At 39.9% G+C, this 20,896-nt stretch overlaps 2 protein-coding genes across 2 annotated transcripts in view; one reads left to right on the forward strand and one right to left on the reverse strand.

Annotated features, from left to right (window-relative positions):
- The window catches only part of chm (chameau), a 341,628-nt gene that overhangs the window by 304,857 nt on the left and 15,875 nt on the right, over positions 1 to 20,896 (forward strand). The gene's annotated exons all lie outside the window — the stretch shown is intronic.
- LOC135701514 (uncharacterized) lies at positions 1,542 to 16,992 on the reverse strand. Its single transcript, XM_065222332.1, has 3 exons — positions 16,884 to 16,992; positions 15,843 to 16,078; positions 1,542 to 2,054 (listed from the first exon to the last, which is right to left on the reverse strand). Exons 1-3 carry the CDS (start codon positions 16,965 to 16,967, stop codon positions 1,919 to 1,921), a joined length of 456 nt encoding a protein of 151 aa, XP_065078404.1. The 5' UTR covers positions 16,968 to 16,992; the 3' UTR covers positions 1,542 to 1,918.

A 20,896-nucleotide genomic window follows, 5' to 3' on the forward strand; every position in this document is an offset into this window, starting at 1 on the left:
AAGGTGTGAACTTGTTTAGCAGGGCCTGCAAGTTTTTATGCTTTTCGTCACTTATTTTATTGTCAAATTTATGTTCTCATTCAAGCAAATTTTAACAACTCGTCCGACCCACAACATCGCGTTCTACATGAAACATCCGAATATCTTAATTCGCTTTGCCGAGTAGTCGCAAACGAAAGGCACATGTTGCAATCTTTCTAATTAAACTTTTCACTGCCAAATTAAGGTGTACCTTGCGTGACCACAACATCGTCGAAAGCAGTTACCCAATATCGGTGGTGATCGTTCCGTTCAATCGAACCATTGCCAAATGCAAGCTAAAAACAAAAAAAAACCTAACAACTAAATAGGCGCCCGATGGAAACGAATTGCGTCTGCATGGAAAGACTGGATTGCACTATGAATGGGTCGAATACCCCGCAGACGGTTGCCTGCAGACAGAGTCCATATATATATACGTAACCAAATATACAATTAAACACGAAATGATGACAGCTTGAACATCCATCCAGCGCCAGTCCTGGCCATGGACGACGATAAAGCTGTCGGCCCAAACTGCATCGTGAATTAACATTAACTTTTGGAGGCATATTAATTCGTAATTTGGAATAAATTTCCCGTGCAGGTCGCTTGATCCCAACAACGCTCGGTCCTTGCTCTTTCTGACCAGCTTGGGTTCTTAGCCGGTTGCCATGCAACATTGTATATGCCGGGGTAACATGCCACACACTTGTTGCACGTCGTCACCGGGATCCCAATCGCAGCTGAGGACGGGTTCTCTGATACGGCTCACTTCGTAAATCATTTGAATTTTTAGCACCGGGCCACCGTGCTCGTTGTTCATTTTAGCCAGAACATCTGCAAATCGGAAAAGCGTGCGTACTTCCTTCGATTACTTATCGTGAAATTGAATTATTCTAAGGTGGTTGATTCGGTTGTATGTGCCAGTATATGGTATGAAATCGTGACAGTCCGGCGTTGCAACAGCTGCCGAGAATCATTTTTCAAATGCAAGGTGGATTGCAATCGGCTATGGTGCTTCTGTTGCTGCAAGGTGGATCAGCGATTCGGCCAGCGACAATGATACATGATGCTTTTAGCGCTGTTCATTCGGTTGAAATCGATCGAGTTATCTTTCATCTGGGCTGTGTTCTTCTTAAAATGTTTCCTCGAACAAATGAAGCATGCTCCAGAATCATTTGATGGGGTCAGGCATTTTCAATCCTGATAATGTGAGATGTTGATTAACCGCACCGGCAAATGCTATGCGGCGTTGATGAGTTCGTAATTTGCAAGTGGATGCACTTGCTGCAAAATGTATTAGTCGAAACCTTGCAGCTGTGTTGTTTAATATTAGCATGGAACATTGTTGCATCCGGAGTTCCTTGAATTTCTCATTTTTCGCGTATGTAGAGCACTGAATAATTTGTTGTGGTATCCTGGTTCAAACTTGTTTGGTAAATAATTCATCGAATTTTATCACACGCTTCAACTTTAAGGCGCTTCAGAAATGAAAACTTCAATTTATTTAATATATCGTCGACAACACAATATTTATTGACTGAAACACTTTCATATGAATTTAAACAACTCATTAGCGCTCAGTGTTCTGCGATGGGATTTTCTCCAAAAACCGATGTCCAACATTTATTGCCGTCATAAAACCGAAATTAAAAACAACACCAAACGCCTTAAAAAACGGCATGTATGATGGCCTGTTAAAGTTAACTTAACAAAAACAAAAAAAAAAACATGTTAAAGTTCCTTGCCGTAATGCAGTTTTGCACTGTTGCCCGTGGAATTCACCCTGGCAAGCATGTTCCTGCGGTTGTCTGCTGCGAAACAAGCATGTAAAACCTTTAATCAGATAAGTCGCTTTATGACGGCTTTCTAATGGGGGGAGTTGAGTGTTAGCTTCCTATACAGTCATCCTTGGTAGAGCAGCAACGGGAGATTTTGATAAGCAAAGTGTTATGACTCCAAACACGATCAGTACTACTAGATGCAGGAACAGGATGAAGGACAGTGACACGTAGAAGCCATTAGTCGTCCATCTGGAAAGCAAAAAAAAAAAACAGGAAATGCATTAATGTTGGTTGCAAAGGTTCGTTTAGAAGATTTTTTTTATATATATTCTCTTTAACGCATTTTAGACCAGGTTCTTTCTGACCTTTAATATTAAGCAGACGTATCTGTAGTTATTTGCCTTTTACGGTTCCTGGAAATTCTTAAAGATGACCCTTTGCATTATAAACGTTACTGGATTAAGGATCTCACGGGACAAAAAGAAACCAAAAATATGTGCAGCTGGAAAAAAGTGTCATTCTGCTCTGATGTTAAAATCCTTGTCTTGGTTACACAAGTTTTTAAATTAAAATTAATTTTATAATGCTCTGCGCAACCATCTGACAGATAAATATTGGTCTTTTAATTTGGAAGTAAATTACAAACGAATGAATGGTTACTTGTGGCCACGAAAAATAATACTTACTTTATTTGTACAGGCTGAATCGAATAAACTTTGCAGAGCCGAGTTACCATTTTCGTTATACATTATTACTGTCTTATATATAAAGTTAAATGAACTGTACCGAATCCTCGCGGTTGTCTCGAGGTTAGTGGAGATTTAAAATATTTTTGATTGGAAAAAGGAGAAGGAGGTTAGAAATGTGATCTACGATACAAATATTTAATTAATCCTTAAACATGAACTTATTTTTTGAAAACAAACATTAAAGAAGCCCACACTTAGAAAATACAAACTAAACACAAGGTTCACCAAACTTACAATCTAAGGTTAATATTCTTAAAGTAAACATATATGAGTTTCATAAACTCCAGATTGCGTCTAGCCAAAATATCCCGAAATGGAACATTACGTTGTCTAACTCGAGCCCGAAGGGAATCTTACAGCTCAGATCTGACTCCATGATGCTCAGCACAAGACCAAATAATGTGATCGGCGTCTTGGTAACCTTGTCCACATTCACAGAGACTGCTATCCCCCAGCCCAACATGGAACAAGTGAGTGTTTAACGAATAGTGATTGGACATGAGGCGAGACATCAGACGTATGAAGTCTGGACTCACCTCCAACCCTTTGAACCAAGGACTCTTTGACACCTTAGGGATGATCGAGTATAGCCATCGTCCCAAACTCCCTTCACTCCATTTATTTTGCCAGCTGGCGGGCGACTGTTGGCGATAAATGAAGAAAAATTCATTGTAGCCGATTTAACGCTCGTAAATATCGCCTTCCATAGCGTCCACCTTAGCAAGTGAGTCCGCCTTCTTATTACCCGGAATTGAGCAATAAGATGGGATCCATGCGAAGGTGATGACAAAAGATCTTAAAGATAAAGCACTTAGAAGCTCTCGTATTTTTATGAGAAAATACGAGGAGTGCTTTACCGGCCTCATGGAGCGAATAGCCTCAACAGAACTGAGACTATCCGTAAACATAAAGAAGTGATCTGGTGCAAATGAGGCGATAGTTTCTAGCGTATAATGTATTGCCACCATTTCAGCAACATATACGGAACAAGGAGCATGAAACATTCGAGAGGCGCTATGAAATTCGTTATAAATACCAAAACCAGCGGACGCCTCTATTAGTGATCCATCTGTGAAGAACGATCTTGCGGAATCAACTTGGCCAAACTTTGCAGTGTATAATGACGGAACAATCATGGAACGATTATGTCCTGGGATTCCGCGAATCTCTTGCGTCATTGATAAATCAAAACTAACTGAATTGCCGAAGTCGGAGAAGCATACGCGATGAGGATTACGCTGCAAAGGGCTGACATCATGTGTTATGTACCCGTAGTACAATGACATAAAACGGGTTTGCGGGTTTAGCTCAAGAAGCTCCTCAAAGTTTTCGATTACCAGTGGGTTTATAACTTCACAACGGGTCAGGAGCCTGAGAGACAATTCCAAAAACCGATCAGAGAGTGGTAACATGCCCGCCAACACTTCAAGACTCATCGTATGAGTCGAGTGCATGCAACGATACTGGAAACGTTCCAGTTTGATGATATGTGTTTTAGCCGACCACTGGAAACAAATCTACCGTACTCTAAAACCGATAAAACCTTTGTCCGGCACAACGTTAGAAGATCTTGCGGATGAGCTCCCCACCACGTTCCGGTAATTGTACGGAGAAAATTGATCCTTTGTTGTCATTTCCGCTTCAGATACTCAATTTGAGATCTCCAGGTGCATTTGGAACCAGACCCCAAGATATTTGAAAGACATGGAATGAGTGATCGGCTTACCCAAAAGTTGAAGCTTCGGTTGTGCTGGGCTATGCTTCCTAGAAAAAACGACCAACTCAGTTTTCTCCGTGGCGAATTCGATACCTAGCTGGATAGCCCAAGTAGACAAATTTGCTAAGGTATCCTGTAAGGGTCCTTGCCTTTGGGCCCTGTCATATACACTACGCCGTCATCTGCAAGTTGTCTAAACGTGCAGTTGTCTTTTAGACAATTGTAAATTTCTCTGACGTAGAAATTATACAAAAGGGGCTTAAACATGAGCCCTGGGGAGACCCATGTAACTAAATCGAAAAGCTGTAGAGTTTCCATGAGAAAAGCTCATATGTTTCTCTGACAGCAAATTGTACAAAAAGTTATTAATTAATGGAGAAAAACCACAAACGTGGAGTTTGTCTGAAAGGACTTCAACCGATACTGAATCAAGAGCCCCCTGAATATCTAAGAACACAGAAGCCATTTGCTCTTTTTTAGCAAAAGCCAACTGAATTTCTGTAGAAAGCAACGCGAGAAAGTCGTTCGTTACCTTGCCCCTACGAAAACTAAACTCAGTATCTGAAAGTAGGTGGAACGTCTCAACAGCGTTGCCAGATATACCGATTTTCAAACTTGATACCGATATACAGATAAGGTTTCTCAGAATACCGATTTTGAGTTTTAATACCGATTTGTACCGTTTTTTTTATTAATAATCAAAATGATTACTGTCTGCCCGCACTGTATTGTCAGAGGAAAGTATTATGAGCGAGATTATGAGACTTCTTGAAAATAATTTTTTTTTTAGTCTGCTCTAAAAACATCATCTTTAAAAATGTCTTATGCTTGATACTCTTTCGACTAATGCTTACATTTTCTCGAAGAATCGCAGGAAAGCCCAGAGAACTCCAATGAACCTATGGAAATTGAAATATTTTGGAAACTTCACAAGCCCAAAGAACTTCAAAGAAATTTAATGGTTCAGGACAGGCTTGCTTCCACTCACTTGCTATAAAAAATGATTTTCGGAATTTTTGAATCATTAGATGTTATAATGATAGTTTGTACTTGTTAGATACAAGAATAAGTTGAAAGGCAAGTGTTTGACTCATGAAACCTGTCAAATTCGCTTTCAGATAGTCACAATCAGCGATTCAACGACTCGCGAGCGCTCACTCTGAGTGAACGCTCACGAATCATAAAATCGCTGATAGTAACACTCTGATAGCGAAATTGACAGGTTTCATGTGTCAAACACATACCTAGCAACCTTTTCTTTTAACTTACAAGTACAAAAGATCATAATAATATATAACGATTGTAGAATTCCAAAAAACATATTTTTATAGCAAGTGAGTGAAAGCAACCCTGGTTCAGGATAGTTCCATTTGTTTCAGGAGAATTGAGATAACTTTAGGGAAGCTTTGAGAACATCCGGACATATAAATTAAGGGAAATTTCTGAACCTTTTAATGAGTTCCGAGAAACTCAGGCAATTTCCGAAAACTTCAGTTAAGTTTCGAGAGGTTCATGAGTATTTTGGAAACGTAAGGGAAGTTACATGAACATTAGAAAATTGTGAGAACATTTTAAGGGAAGCTCTGTGTTCTTTTTCGACAGTTTCGAGAACTTTAAAAAAAAATAAAAAATCGGGAAGTTCAGAGAACCCAGAAATCAATGTCTTCCAGATATTTTCCCATCTTCTCCTTGAAGTATTTTTCGACTGTACCGTAAGCCCTCTGGCGTCCGACTTTTTCCAGAAGTTTCTTCCAATCTACCGTAGGAAGTTTGTCCCAGTGTCTCCTGGAAGTTTCTTCCGTCTTCTCCACGAAGTTCAATTAAAGTTCTACCGGATGTATCTATCGAGTTCCCCAAGAGGTTTCTTTCGTCTTCCTCTGGAAGTTTATCCATAAATCACTCTCCGTAGGTTTTTTTTCGACTTTTTGTAAGGTTTTTCCGAGCTTCTCCTAACTTCCCCTGTGAATGGCTCCTACGGTATTGGCTTCCGATTTCGAAACTTTTCTGGCTTCTGGATTTTTTCCGAAAGTTTCTAAAAATTTTGTCAGAAGATTCTCAATATTTATCTTGGAAGATCCCCATGGGATGTTTTTTCGACACCTTTTAGAACTTCCTCCAAACTTCCTCCACGAGATCTTCTTTATTCTTCATCTGGAAGGTTTGTCGGTACCATTAAGAGACTAATTCAAATATTTCCCAGAAATTTCTTTCGACTTTCATGGAAAGTACATCCTTCAATTTTAGTCCAAAAGTAAAAAAAAAAAAAAAAATAATTAAAATAGTGAATACCGATGAATACCGATTTTTTTTAATCATTTGATACCGGTAATCATGAAAACAATCTGGCAACGCTGCAGCTCAACCCATTTGTCCAAGCGAAACAGGATCATTTTCTCCAACAATTTTCGAATGCACGACAACATCGCGATGGGTCGGTACGAGTTGTAATCTGACGCGGGTTTGCCAGGCTTTTTAATGGCTATAACTCTAACCCGCCTCCCATCATCCGGGACAATATTGAGCTCCAGGAACTGACCAAAAAAGTTCAACATACGCCTCTGGGAGGTTCTTCAACAAGTTGAACTTGATCCTATCAGCCCCCGGAGCCAAATTGCGACACGAAAGGAGCGCGAGTGAGAGCTCCAGCATTGTAAAAGGTTGGCTGATCTCGTTTACTGAATTCGTCGTTTCGCGACGCATCATCTGTGCCGGCGCGGAATCAGGACATACTTTTCGCGTGAACTTGAGAATCCAACGATCCGAGTACTCCTCGCTCTCGTTGTTTGAAGACCGGTTACGCATCCTTCGCGCCGCGTTCCAAAGCGTCGTTTTGCGCGATAATCCGTCCACGAATTGCCTCCAGTATCCGCGTTTCTTGGCTTTGATGAGGCTCTTGAGTTCGCGTTCAAGAGCCGAGTACGCTTCGAAATGCGCGGGTGTTCCACGTTTCCGGAAAAGTTTAAACGCGTCGGACTTTTCACGATAAACCTCTGTGCATTGCTGGTCCCACCAAGGGGTGATCCAATCTTGTGTCAAACAAGAATAGTTCTCAGCGAAATCTGTTAGACACATAATTTCTTTCATCCAAATAAACTTTATTTGCTTTCAACTTTAAATTGGTAAATAATGAACTTTTTAATATGATTTTCTAAGCTTCTTCAACTCTGTTCACATCATCATCTTTGCTTATTATTTCGCACCAAGGAGAGGTTGTCAAGAAATTATATTTAATTTTATCTATTTTCTATTTTTTATCCAAATATTGTCCAACAAAATCAATCGTGAAGCAACAGTAAAAGCAGCGTAATGTCAGTTCATGATAATTTTGTACTTTTCAGCAAGTTGTAGCCGGCATAAAGTTGGCTAGCCTAAATCGGTCTACTAGAGTGTTCCGTGGATTGGGTTTTAAACAAATGGCTTAAGCGCCACCTCCATAGAGGACCACTTGTCGTTTCGGATGCCCGGCAAACTCAAAACCCCAGGGCGAGTTCAGTCTAATGCAAAAGATTGGAACGCGCTAGTAGACGTTAAGTACTTGGGATTCAAAGAAAAACACTAAATCCAACCGAATGAAAACTAACCAGAAACCGTCTTTCTACCGGAGCGAATGCACTGGACGACCTGTTTCTCATCACAGGTCAAGCTCTTCCCCAAACACAAAATCTACACGCTTCAGGACAGAAATGGTGGACTGAGATTCCCAAGCAGTCCGACTTGGAGTAAAACCAAACAACGAAAACTACAACAACGAACGAAACGTGAGAAACTTCTTTAGACCAGTGCACTCATTGAACGGGAAATTCTAACCTAACAATCAACACAATTATTTAGCAGAATAGAAAAACATTTATTTAGAAAAAAAACTAATAGAACGAAAATTTTATTATCTAACATTTTTATCCGGGAACCCTCATTCTTCTCTTACTCTCTCTCTAATTCCCTACCTAACTGTGCGGATTTCTAAATGGCTATTTATAACTGGCGCTTCATCCAGATTTAATGCATGCATGCGGACATTGTACGGTTCTACTCACGCTTCTGCTTTACCGACTGCTCCTCACCATCGTCTGTCGCCCCTGCGACGCTCGCTGCACGGAATACAAAAGATTCACCAAATTGGGTGCGAGTCTTGATTCTCTAATTCACCAACTGCTTTTCGTGGTGATATCCCGGTGGGTGGGAAAATTGCTCACCTGGAGCGCGATATTGACGGCGCAGCTCCCTTCTAACTCCGGCCGAAGTTAGGTCCTTTAATACCGACGCGTTGGGTCAGGGTAGTGGTAATAACGGAGGGCGCGGTATGCCGAGCGGGAGGTGGTGGGACGAAACTAGAGACAAAAAGCCGTCAAACGGCTGTACAACTGGATGAGCGCATTGTTGCAAAACCGCATAGTAAATCATTTACCTTTTTGTTGAAACTTAAATCGCGCACAGTACCGCACTAGCCTACTAAACTTATTCAGTAGTAACTACACCTAATCAAAAGGAATTAACGAACAATTAATTACACTGAACTTAAAGACACTTCTCACATTTAAATATACCTCTACAAACACACCGCGAAACTATACCAAAAAACTTCACAGTCCTGCCTCTTCCACGGGTTGGATTAAAGTGGACGAGAAAGATCTTGGGATTCCTCAGAAAGGCCGCTAAAACAATTCTTGGCCTTCGTTCCGGAAACCGAAAAAACGATCTTATCAAAAGGCGATCTCCGATTACCTTCCGATTCGATTAGAGATACTATCTCTTTTCCTCCCAAGTATCCCACATCTGTCTAGCTCATTCCAATCTTTAACTTAAAGTGTTTTTCTTATTATTAAATTTCCGACGACAAGTAATCCTACTGGGAGATTATACTCAATCCCACGGATCAAATTTCATGCCACCTCAAATGAGAAAACTTACGCGCCTAGTGAGCGGATGAACAAATAATGAGTGAAATTTCATGCAGGGATAATTTACTCTTGATATGAGTTCACCAGTTGCATACAAGTGAACTGGGATAGTGCGTGTCGTTTCGAATAGTAACAGTGAACATTTGTAGCATTTGAACTTCATGCTACATTAATTTAATATCTAATTCGAATACCGCTACAAAGTAATATTACACCATATTTTCGACTCGATTGAAGTGATATTAAAATTATTTGTTTGCTGTGTAGGTATTGTCATAAGGCAATACGCGTGCGGACGGTGTGCGAAGAGAAAGAACGATTCCAGCTGAACAATGCATTAGGTCCTAAGTAACATTGATCGATTCTCTTCATCGTCTTTCTTTTTCGTTATTAACTTGGATATAGAACCGTTTTTTGCCGTGCTTGTCATATTAGAAGATGGATACATTTTATACAGTGCTCAACTGTTCGGGAATACCTTTTCGGTTTATCGCACGAACCGTAATGCCTCCAACATTGCAAACACCCATGGTATAGGTGTCATAATCGCTGTTTTATCTCGTCAAAACAGTTATATCGATCCGACACCTATGCTTTAGAACAGCTGTGGGTTAGAATCACTACGCCAAGTCGGATTATTAGTGTATTAGTGCCTCAACGATGTCATTAGTATTCAGGACCATGTGAACTCTATCGGTGCTATTGTTTCCAACTTGGAATTCAATGACTATGCTCTGCAGTTTGGAGATTATAACCAGCCTTTGCTCCGGTGGAGTAAGTCGTACGATTGGTCTTTCCGACTAGTTCAACGCTTATCGACGGTTTCGCTTAACATGGCCTCACGCAGATCAATGGTGTATTGAATAGGAACGCTCGCTTTCTAGACCTTGTTCTGTCTATCGAAGCTGCAACTCTGGCATACACCTGTTCGGAAGCCATAAAACCTCTGATCTTTCTTGATGCAGACCACCCTGCTTTAAACGTCCTGATGAACCTCCCAGCGCCAATCGTTTTTGACGATTGTTCCGAAAATAATCGTACGCTGGATTTCCGTCGAGCCAACTATGTTGCGATTAGTGCTGCTATTTCCGGTATCGACTGGCGGCCATTAAAATTAGCTGGATGTGTTGACGATGCCGTTAAATATTTCAATCAAATGATCTGGGATATCATGGCTGAATTTGTACCTTTTGCCCACCCCGCACCAAAGCCACCGTGGTCTAACGGTCACTTGCGTCGACTGAAACGGTATAGGGCTAAATCGCTACGAAGATACTGCCAAAATCGTTCGTACATTACGAAGCAGGAGTTCAACCGCACAAGTATCGACTATAGGAAATACAACAGATTCCTGTATCGACAATATGCCTTCCGTACGCAACCATCTCTTCGCAGAAATCCAAATCGTTTTGCACATCTCGGTGAGCAAACCGCTGAATCTGAACCGGAGAAATGCCGCCTTTTTGCTCTACATTTCATGAGTTCGTTCAGTGAATCTTCGGCCTCACCAAATCACGATTGCTATAAGCGATTATCCAACAGATGCATTTGAGCTCCGTCCGTTTCACATTAGTAAACATACCGTCAATCTAGCTCTTCAAAGATTGAAATTCTCGTTTGCTGCCAGGTCAGACGGCATTCCTGTGTCCGTTCTGAAGTTGTGTTCGGAGTCGTTGCTCACTCTCTTGGTGAAGTTTTTTAATCTGTCACTACAGGAGAGTAAATTTTCGTATTTGTTCTCCGTTCACAAGAAAGGCGATAAAAGGAATGTCCAGAATTAAAGAGGCATCACATCACTATGTTGCTGCTCCAAAGTATTCCAGATCATCATCAATGAGAATGAGACTCTAGTAAAAATTACATCTCCACGGCTCAGCAAGGATTCTACCCAAAACGGTCAGTTACAACCAATTTGGCCGAATTCGAGTCGCTTCGGACCGTGGACTCTGGTGCAGTGCTGCAAAATTTCAACAATACACGGTGATATTGACGATTCTGCTTTGATCACTCATTTGAGCTAACAGTCATAGTCAAGGCAAACCATGTCAATTGTCAATGACAATGCTGTCAGTGACGAACATGAGTAGATTTTTATATTAACTAAATTTTTAACGAAATTAAATGACTTGAGCAACACAATTACATGGAGCCGTTAACGTGAACAAGCATCTACGTCTTGAACTGCTTGGATAACATTAATGTGACACAGAATGTACGATATTACACTTTCTGTTACCAGGTGAATCTTTGTAATTGACGAAAAAATGAATGAGATTTTGACGAAGGTTTTTTGAGGTTCAAGTCTGTCAGTTACTATGTGACGAAAATTTTTGTCGATATCGCGCGAAAGTCTGTCAATGGTAATGACAAATCTCAGCACTGCTGACAAATCGACGCTGTTTACACTGATCTCAAGGCTGCATTTGACCGAGTAGACCTCAACATTCTTTTGAGCAAGCTTGAGAAACTCGGAGTGTTGGGATCCTTCATCTCGTGGTTCAAATCTTACCTTACCGTTCGCTTTGCGTTAAGATGGGAGCTTCTCGTTCTGAAGTGTTCACGAACGTTTTTAGCGTTCCCCAAGGAAGTAATCTGGGACCCCTTCTGTTTTCGCTTTTCGTCAACGAGCTTTCGTGTCTACTGCCACCTGGATGCCGGCTATTCTACGCTGACGATGTCAAAATGTATGTGGTTATCAATTGCATCGCTGATTGTGAGGAGTTGCAGCTGATTGTGGATCATTTGCAGAATTGGTGCTTCCGTAACTTCTTGACGCTCAGTATCAACAAGTGCAATGTGATGTCATTTCACCGCAAACAAAACCCGATAATATTTGATTATTCCATTTCCGGGAAAACGTTTAAGAGGATTGGCCAGATCAAAGATTTGGGAGTAACACTCGACTGTGAATTGACGTTCAAACCACACTACAATGACATCCTGACTAAAGCTAACAGGCATCTTGGCTATATGTTCAAAATATCTGAAGACTTTCGCGATCCGCTTTGCCTGCGGGCGCTGTATTGTTCGTTAGTACGTTCAATCTTAGAGTATAGTGCTGTCGTCTGGTGCCCGTACCAAGCATGCTGGATAGCCAGATTTGAGAGTGTACAAAGAATGTTTGTTCACTACGTGCTTCTTCATCTGCCCTGGCGTGACACGGCTAACTTCCCGTCTTACGTGGATCGCTGTCGTCTGCCAAAACCTATCATTAACCAGAACCTTCCACGCGGCATATACAATTTCAAGAAATGACAGTCTCATTGTTTTCCTTTTTTGATAATGGCTGCATATTCCGATACAACTATTCAAAACTTTCGTAAACCGATTTGTGATCCATTTTACAAAATCACTTGTGTAAATAAGATCAGACAACACAGTAGATGGAATAACTCCAAATCATTCTGAAAATTGTGAACGAAAAAATATATTTTTATGTTATTTTATAAGTCGATAATTCTTCAACTCGATGATCCCTTCAATATCGACTTATAGAGAGTTGACTATATTTTCATTTCATTTTTATAAGATACAAATTTCGGAAAAAAAACTCATTGTCTCAGACTCTAAATAAATGTCAAAGGCTCACAATCTTGGAAATTTCCCTTAAATCCCAAAATATTCGACAACAATTCACTAGGTCTCATTTGTTATCAAATTCATGCATTCTAAAACAATTTCTCAAAGTTTAGAAATTGGTCTAATGTCCGATAGTGTTTGGCCTAGTGCCCATAACAAATGTCTTTATTTCTCAGTAAATCCTGGGGCTTTGAAAACATGATGGCTTGGCTGACTTGAAACATGAGGCTTAAAAAAGTGGTAAAATTTGATTTTTCTAAATAATACTGAAGATTTGCCTACAAATATCTTTGAAACTTTCAGAGTTGGTTGGAAATGCTAACATGAAGCTTTAGTGTGATAATTTACTAGCTAGAGAATGATCTTTTAGAAGCGAGTAGGTGGATAGTTCCGTTAGAGTACGGCAGTATGAAAATTGAATAGAAGTTGAAAATGAGCGAAGGGCCATTAATGCGACAGTTTTTAAAGATAGACGCACATCTTTTGCCTAACCCGTACGATGTACGCGGAGACTTGAAGTATGTCTCCAAGTCTACAGGCAAAAAATGTGCGTCCCTCTTTTGTTCATAAACTGACTGCGGCTGTGGAATAGTTCTAGCGACGTTTTCATCACTACCTAAAGCCCCACGTTGCGAGAGCATTTCCAGTCGATGGTGTGTTATAATGCAATTCTTCTTTACCCAACTATTGTGTTGCTCCTCTCGTCATGACCAACGTGATCATCTCAGAGAGAAAGCAGTAGGGTGGTTGTTGCGTGCTGTACCATCATCAGCATTGTTGACGGCTACTCCCGCCTTGAGTTGTTACATTCAAAGTGTTTTTATGTTACTTCATACGCGAAGTTAGCGATTTTCTGAATTGGTTGGAAATGCTAACATGAAGCTTTAGTGTGATAATTTATTAGCTAGAGAATGATCTTTTAGAAGAGAGTAGGTGGATAGTTCCGTTAGAGTACGGCAGTATGAAAATTGAATAGAAGTTGAAAATGAGCGAAGGGCCATTAATGCGACAATTTTTGAAGATAGACGCACATCTTTTGCCTAACCCGTACGATGTACGCGGAGACTTGAAGTATGTTTACAAGTCTACAGGCAAAAAATGTGCGTCCCTCTTTTGCTCATAAACTGACTGCGGCTGTGGAATAGTTCTAGCGACGTTTTCATCACTACCTAAAGCCGTTGCGAGAGCATTTCCAGTCGATGGTGTGTTATAATGCAATTCTTCTTTACCCAACTATTGTGTTGCTCCTCTCGTCATGACCAACGTGATCATCTCAGAGAGAAAGCAGTAGGGTGGTTGTTGCGTGCTGTACCATCATCAGCATTGTTGACGGCTACTCCCGCCTTGAGTTGTTACATTCAAAGTGTTTTTATGTTACTTCATACGCGAAGTTAGCGATTTTCAGAGTTGGTTGGAAATGCTAACATGAAGCTTTAGTGTGATAATTTAGTAGCTAGATAATGATATTTTAGAAGAGAGTAGGTGGATAGTTCCGTTAGAGTTGCTCCGTGGTTACGATTTAAAATAATGTGAGTTTAGCTGAATATTAAAAACCGGGATATTTTTGAGGTTTGCATCGGGAAATCCGGAAAAAACCGGGAATTTCAAAATAAAAATTCTCTACCATTTGGGTAAATTGTATTCGGGAAAACGGTCATTCGGGTAAATGCCTTTCTGGGAATTGTACGAGTTTAGGATAATAGTTGGTTTAAGGTAATGACATTCGGGGCAATGTCATGGAATCCTTGATTATAACAAGGTTTCCTGATAGCTCCCAAGACTTCCAAGAATGTTTTAGAATTTTTCAAAACTTGTTTTGAAAGTTCGCTGGATAGATTTGGGCGGATTACACAACAATTTATTTTACAAAGCAAGAATCAGAAGATTTAAATGTATCAATACGGCATATCCAAAAGACATTCTTTAGTTTAAATTTGAGCATTTCATAAACTTGTCAAATTTTGCATAATTTGTTTGAATTTGATACAATATCACATGTTTCGATTGGTTCAGTTTTTACCACATTCTTATCTTAGTGGAACAGTTGTGCATACACGGGAACAAATCAAAAATCCGAAATGATGAAAATGACTCATGATTTCATGAACATAGCGTATTTTCATGTTATGAAAATAAACCATGAATAATATTCATGATATCATGAGCTATATTTGCGCAACGCACCCAAAATTCCCGAAATCATGAATCATCCGAGTTAAAATCATATACTAAATTCATGAGTTTAACTTTTAGTTTTTAAACCAAATCATGTAAAAAATAAATAAAATAATGCAACAGACTGGATTTGAACCAAGAACCTTACAATCAATAAACCTATACTTTGACCACTAGACTATCAGTACTTGTATAAGATGGAAGGAAAAAGGCGTATAACAGATACCTATGTAGTGCGGTGAACACGGTTTCCCAGGTAACGCTTGAACCGCTGCATTATGAAATCATGAATTTCCATAACCAACCAACCATATTCATGAAAATGGAATCGGATTTTTTCCCGTGTAGGTGCATTTATGCAACTTTATCATTTGTGGAATTCTAAACGCTGAAACGGTTCCATCTGATTATGTCGATGCATCGAATCATTATGACACCGATATAAATTTCTTAACACTTAGTCTGTGCGTTTTCCTAGTTTGTTAGAAAACCCCCAAAAATCCTTAAGACATCTGCTGGACCTAATTATAGCTCAATTAATTCCTACTATGGGATCCTCCAAAATATGCCACAATACACCATAAGAGTAACGTGCGTGAGCCTTGGACATTCCGGAAGTGTTAAAATTTTATCTGTTATGAATACAAATCATCACATTAATGCTCATCTTCACACAAACTCAACCCCACAAAAAAAAAAGGTAAACTTTTTCCGCTCAAACTTCGAAAATGGCCACATTAAGCTGTCATATTTGCGAACTTAACACTGATCTTCCATTAGCATCATAACAATGCTGACCACACTTGCTGAAACTTCAATTAGCTCAAATCATAAATTTCAGTCGTCATTAGAGTTAAACATGTCATATGCAGTAGTCAACTGTTGACGGCAACGGACCGCGCCCTAAGAGCATACTCACATTAGCATCCCCCGATCATCTGCCGTTTGAATTTGAACCAATTTCACGACGTCGTCGTCGTTGTCGTCGTCGCCGGTACCGCTGAAAACCGCTTCCACATTCAGCTGTTTCAGCAGGGTGTGAATCACCACTTGGCTGGACTCGATGTGCCCGTCCAGACGGTCCATGCAGCTTCGCATCCGTTCCAGAACTGTCATGTTTCGCAAATTGCCCGGACGCAGAGCTGGAAAGGTGCTCTGGAAAGGGAAGAACTGGAATGCAATTCAGTTGTAAAGGACTCTCCCGGAGCGGAGGAACGATTTGGATGTTAATGATCGCTAACACAATTACTGTCGGTGGTACTTTTAGTTCGATTTCATTTCTTTGTCGGTTACAGCTGTGAAATTGTTTGTGTACCGTCGCTTATCTTGCGCTAAAAGACAATAATGATAATTTAATTATCATTGAGCTTCCGAATGCTAAGCGTATAATTGCGGTTTGGAAAGTGCATAGTTCTTTTACGGTGCTGTGAAAGGCACTTGACTAGCGTCGTTGGATTCATGCTATGGAATGAAAAATAGATAAGCCAATTCTTGCTGTTTGATAATTGATATATTTAGCTAAAGTAAAATCTGTTCCACAGATTGACTTCTTTTCGCACCCCGTATTGTAGCACTCGGGGCAAAATGGGATACGCACTCGTGCGCCGGTGCTTATTTGTTAACGGATAATTACCCGTTTGATGGACGTTTCCGTTCCGTTTTCTGGAACAGCGATCGTTTACGTAGCAGAGCGAGCGTCGGTGTTATCACTTTGCTTTCGTGGCACCCATTATTGGCTCAGGACTGACGCAGATTTGGCGGGGCAGCTTATTAGGGACACGTTTAGCGATGAAAGCACCTTGTACGTTCTGTTCTACACAGTTAAGCGGACTATCGACGAAAGTCTACTTATCGTGTTCAGTAGAATCTATACGCGTGCGTGCACTGACTGACGTTCACGACCGGTTTTCCTCGTCGAGATGTACCGAATGCAAACGTATAGAAAAATCGACTAGCTCACCTTTTGTTCCTCATCACCTGAGGCTACATAAACAGAAGCCAGAACGGCAGCTGCCAATAGAATGATGTTTTCGATTCGATACATGACACCGTTTTCGTGTCAACGTCTAGTGTGCAACTAAGGTGAGTATAAACTGAAGGGTTCTACGTAAAGTGTACGTTGTAAAGTGAAAATTTTGATACCAGTTGGGTAAATATTTGATAAACGTGCTTCATTAGTGAAACAGTTCTTGTGATAACATGTTATCGTAAGTGCTGTAGTAGAACTTTTTTTAAGGTCGCGTAGGGTTTGTTTGAAAACATGATGCCGACATGTTAACCTGTACACCTTTTGCCGGTCATTGTTGCTAGACACAGTAGCACAATCGTTTTCAGTCTAGACTTGTTCTCTATCTCAGTAATAAGTTTTGAATATGTGTTTTATTTCACATAAATGAGCCATTTGTTAAGAAAATTGCTTACAAGTTATAAGTAAGATTGAAACACAGTGCTTTCTGGATTTTGTCTGCCCACGGTTTTGCAAATATTTTGTTTCACGCGAACCAAAAAATAAATTAGGATTAGGAAACCCTCCGTTACTCGCGCCAACTTTTGTAACACGAGTACTCGCGCGTTGTACTTTGTACAACAGTGTGAGCTTTCTATTGCCATTTTGAAACCGAGCTATTAATCGATATGAAACGAACGGGTATTCCTTAAGAAACTCGTTTTTAACCAAACAAGCTAAACTTTTATCACAGTTAACCCCCAAAAAATGCGGATTATAGAGAAAATGTGAATGGAAACCGCGTAAACAGTAATTCAGAATCTTCTCACTAGGTAGTGCTCGTATACATGTTAAGTTCTCGCATGTGATACATCACTAGATCCTGACCAGATGGAGAGTAAATGTCTGTGGCAAAGTTGTTCAGGAAGTCAAGATCTTTTTGTTGGTGGACAGTTGTTCAGATTTTTATCACTACGCGGTGCTAGTATACACACGCAATTCTAGTATATACAATAGCTCGAGATCCTTAGCAGATACAAAGTTACTGTTTTGGACAAACTTGTTCAGGGGGTCAAGACTTTTTGGCTGGTGGACAGTAGCCTAAAGTTTTCTCACCACGTGACGCTAGTAAACGTGAACAATTCTCGCGTATGCTATAGCTCGAGATCCTGAACAGGTAGAAAAATTACTGTATTCGAAAAATTTGTTCGTGAGGTCAATGCCTATTGCTTGGTGCACAATAGTTCAGAATTTTCACTCTACGTGGCATGAGTATACACGCGAAATTCTCGCATATAAAATATCTCGAGATTCTGATCAGATAGAAAGTTACTGTCGTCGACAAAGTTGTTCAAGTGGTCATAACGTTTTCGCTAGTGAAAAGTAGTTTAAAATTGTCTCACTACGTGACGCTAGTATACATTCTCGCATGTGGTTTGTTTCGAGATCCTGACCAAATAGAATGTTACTGTCTTGGGCAAAGTTGTTCAAGGGGAAAAGGCCTTTTGGCTGGTGAACAGAAATTATTTTTTTTACATCATTGCGCTTGTTTACACGTGTAATTCTCGCATTAGATATATTTCGAGACCTGCTAAACTGTCATCGGCAAAGTTGTCCAGGAGATCAAAACTTTTTCGTTGGTCGACAGTGCACAATTTTCTCACTACGCGGCGCTAAGATATACGTGAAATCTTCTCATACATAATATCTCGAGATCCTGAACAGCTAAAAATTTACTGTTTTTGGCAAAGCTAGAAAACATTATCTTAAAAGATCAATATCGCTGAAACTTCCAAAAAATTAATGTTTAGAGTCTCCCTTTCATTGTAGGCTAATTTCAAAATGTATTATCGAGGGGTCTAGAACAAAAAAATCCCTGTATTTACGTGTGCACGGACAACGAAACTAACTCAGAGAGTTTGGCACTTTTGTTCAGTTGAATGGAGAAATTTATAAATTCGTACACCTAGTTTAAGGACACCCCCAAAAAAACATGCAAATGTGTTATGTTCATATCTTTGTCATTTAACGTCCATTTTTCGTTCTTTTAGAACATTTGAAAGATTTTGAATGGAAATACGAAGAGGCAAATTGCTCCATATAATTTTCAAATTTTGTATACCAAATGTTCACCCAAAGTTTCACTATTTTTCAAAATGTACTCTGAAGAATCATGATTGATTTTCTCAGAATTGAGATATCTATTTGAAATTAAAAGTAGAAGTAGAACCTTTATTCTATGCCATTCATGCCATTCAAATAACCTAAGGAGATCAAAAATTGGACGTAAAATGAGAGAGCTTTGAACAAAACACATTTGCATGTATTTTGGGATGTATTTAAGCTTATGATCGGGAGTGTAGGTTACTCAGTGCTGAGTGAACTACGCTTTTGGAAATTTCTCCAGACAAATGAGTAAAGCAATCTCACGACTGAGATAGTCCTATGGCTCGACTGGCTAACTCGTGTGTATATATTTTTTACATTTTACATTACATTACACTTTTTAGACGAACTGAGTAGATTCTTCTCGTTCAGATTTAGGATTAGGTGTATGTAACCATAAATTCGACGTCACACTCCTAGCAGCGTAGGAATAGCGGTATAATGAAAGAGGTGATAATTTCATATTAACAGGCCTTTTCTTTATGACTTTGGATGTACCTACACACTTAGAATGTTTTTGCCAATATGGGAACCACCGAGCAGCTCGGTATTTTATTTTTCTGGATCTCAGCGAAAAACTTGCCACGTGGTGAGAAAATTCTTAACTAATGTCTACCAACCAAAAAGTCTTGACCCCCTGAACAACTTTGCCGAAGACAGCACCTTTCTTACTGATCAAGATCTCGAGCTAAATATGCGAGAAAGGCACGTATATACTAGCGCTGCATAGTGGAAAAAATCTGAACTATTGTCACCCAACAAAAATATTTTGACTTCCTGAAAAACTTTGCCGAATACATTTACTTTCTATCTGGATAGGATCCGAACAACTGTCCACCTGCGAGAAGGCCTTGACCTCCTGAACAACTATGCCGAAGACAGTACATTTCTATCTGGTCGGGAACTCGAGATATTAAATATGAGAATTTCACGTGTATACTAGCGTCGCGTAGTGAGCAAATTCTGAACTATTGAGCACCAAGCAATAGGCTTTGACCTCCTGAAAAACTTTGTGGAAGACAGTAACTTTCTATCTGGTCAGGATCTCGATATATGTCACATGCAAGAATTTCACATGTATACTAGCGCTACGTAGTGAGAAAAATCTGAACTACTATCCACCAGCGACATGGCTATGATCTCCTGAACAACTTTGTCGGAGACAGTAACTTTCTATCTGGTCAGGATCTCGATATATTCCATGTTGTAATCAATTAAGTCAAATCCCACGTAGTATGGTCACAGTTTACGCGGTTTCCAATTACATTTTCCCTATTATCCGCATTTTTTAGGTGTTTACTGTAATCAAAGTTTAGCTTGTTTAGATCAAAACAAGTTTTTTGAGGAATACTCGTTGGTTTCAGATCGATTGGTAACTCAGCAACAAAATGGCAATGGAAAACTCATGTGTGTTGTACAAAGTACAACAGCGCGAGTAACGGAGGGTTAATGAAAGTTGAATTTCCTTACATCTTCCGTTGATGAACATCACGGCAAATGTTTGAAGTTGTGCCTGATTTGTATTTCATTCATAGTAGATTTCCTTGCCTTGATTTGTATTTCATTCATAGTAGAACGCTGCACACATTAGCCACGATTTTCCCCAGAGATAGATTTTCGATGACATTTTGAATTGATGGCACCATCTGGTTTCCGACAGTTTGTCTACTACTCAATCAATCTTGATGGGTTATCGAAATTAATTATGTGGTAATATAAAATTTAGCTCTGCTTGTCTTTTTTTAAGCATGACAAGTTTGTTCGATCGTGGCATCATCTTTGCGGATGAGTTGCGAACTATCTGTTTACGCCAAAGATAGCTTTAGTTATAACGAGAAACTTTTACGAGGGTATCAACCCTC

This window comes from Ochlerotatus camptorhynchus, unplaced genomic scaffold (genome assembly GCF_037179485.1).
Source record: "Ochlerotatus camptorhynchus isolate MF236.1 unplaced genomic scaffold, CSIRO-AGI_Acam_v1.1 ptg000165l, whole genome shotgun sequence".
Taxonomy (NCBI): Eukaryota; Metazoa; Arthropoda; class Insecta; order Diptera; family Culicidae; genus Ochlerotatus; species Ochlerotatus camptorhynchus.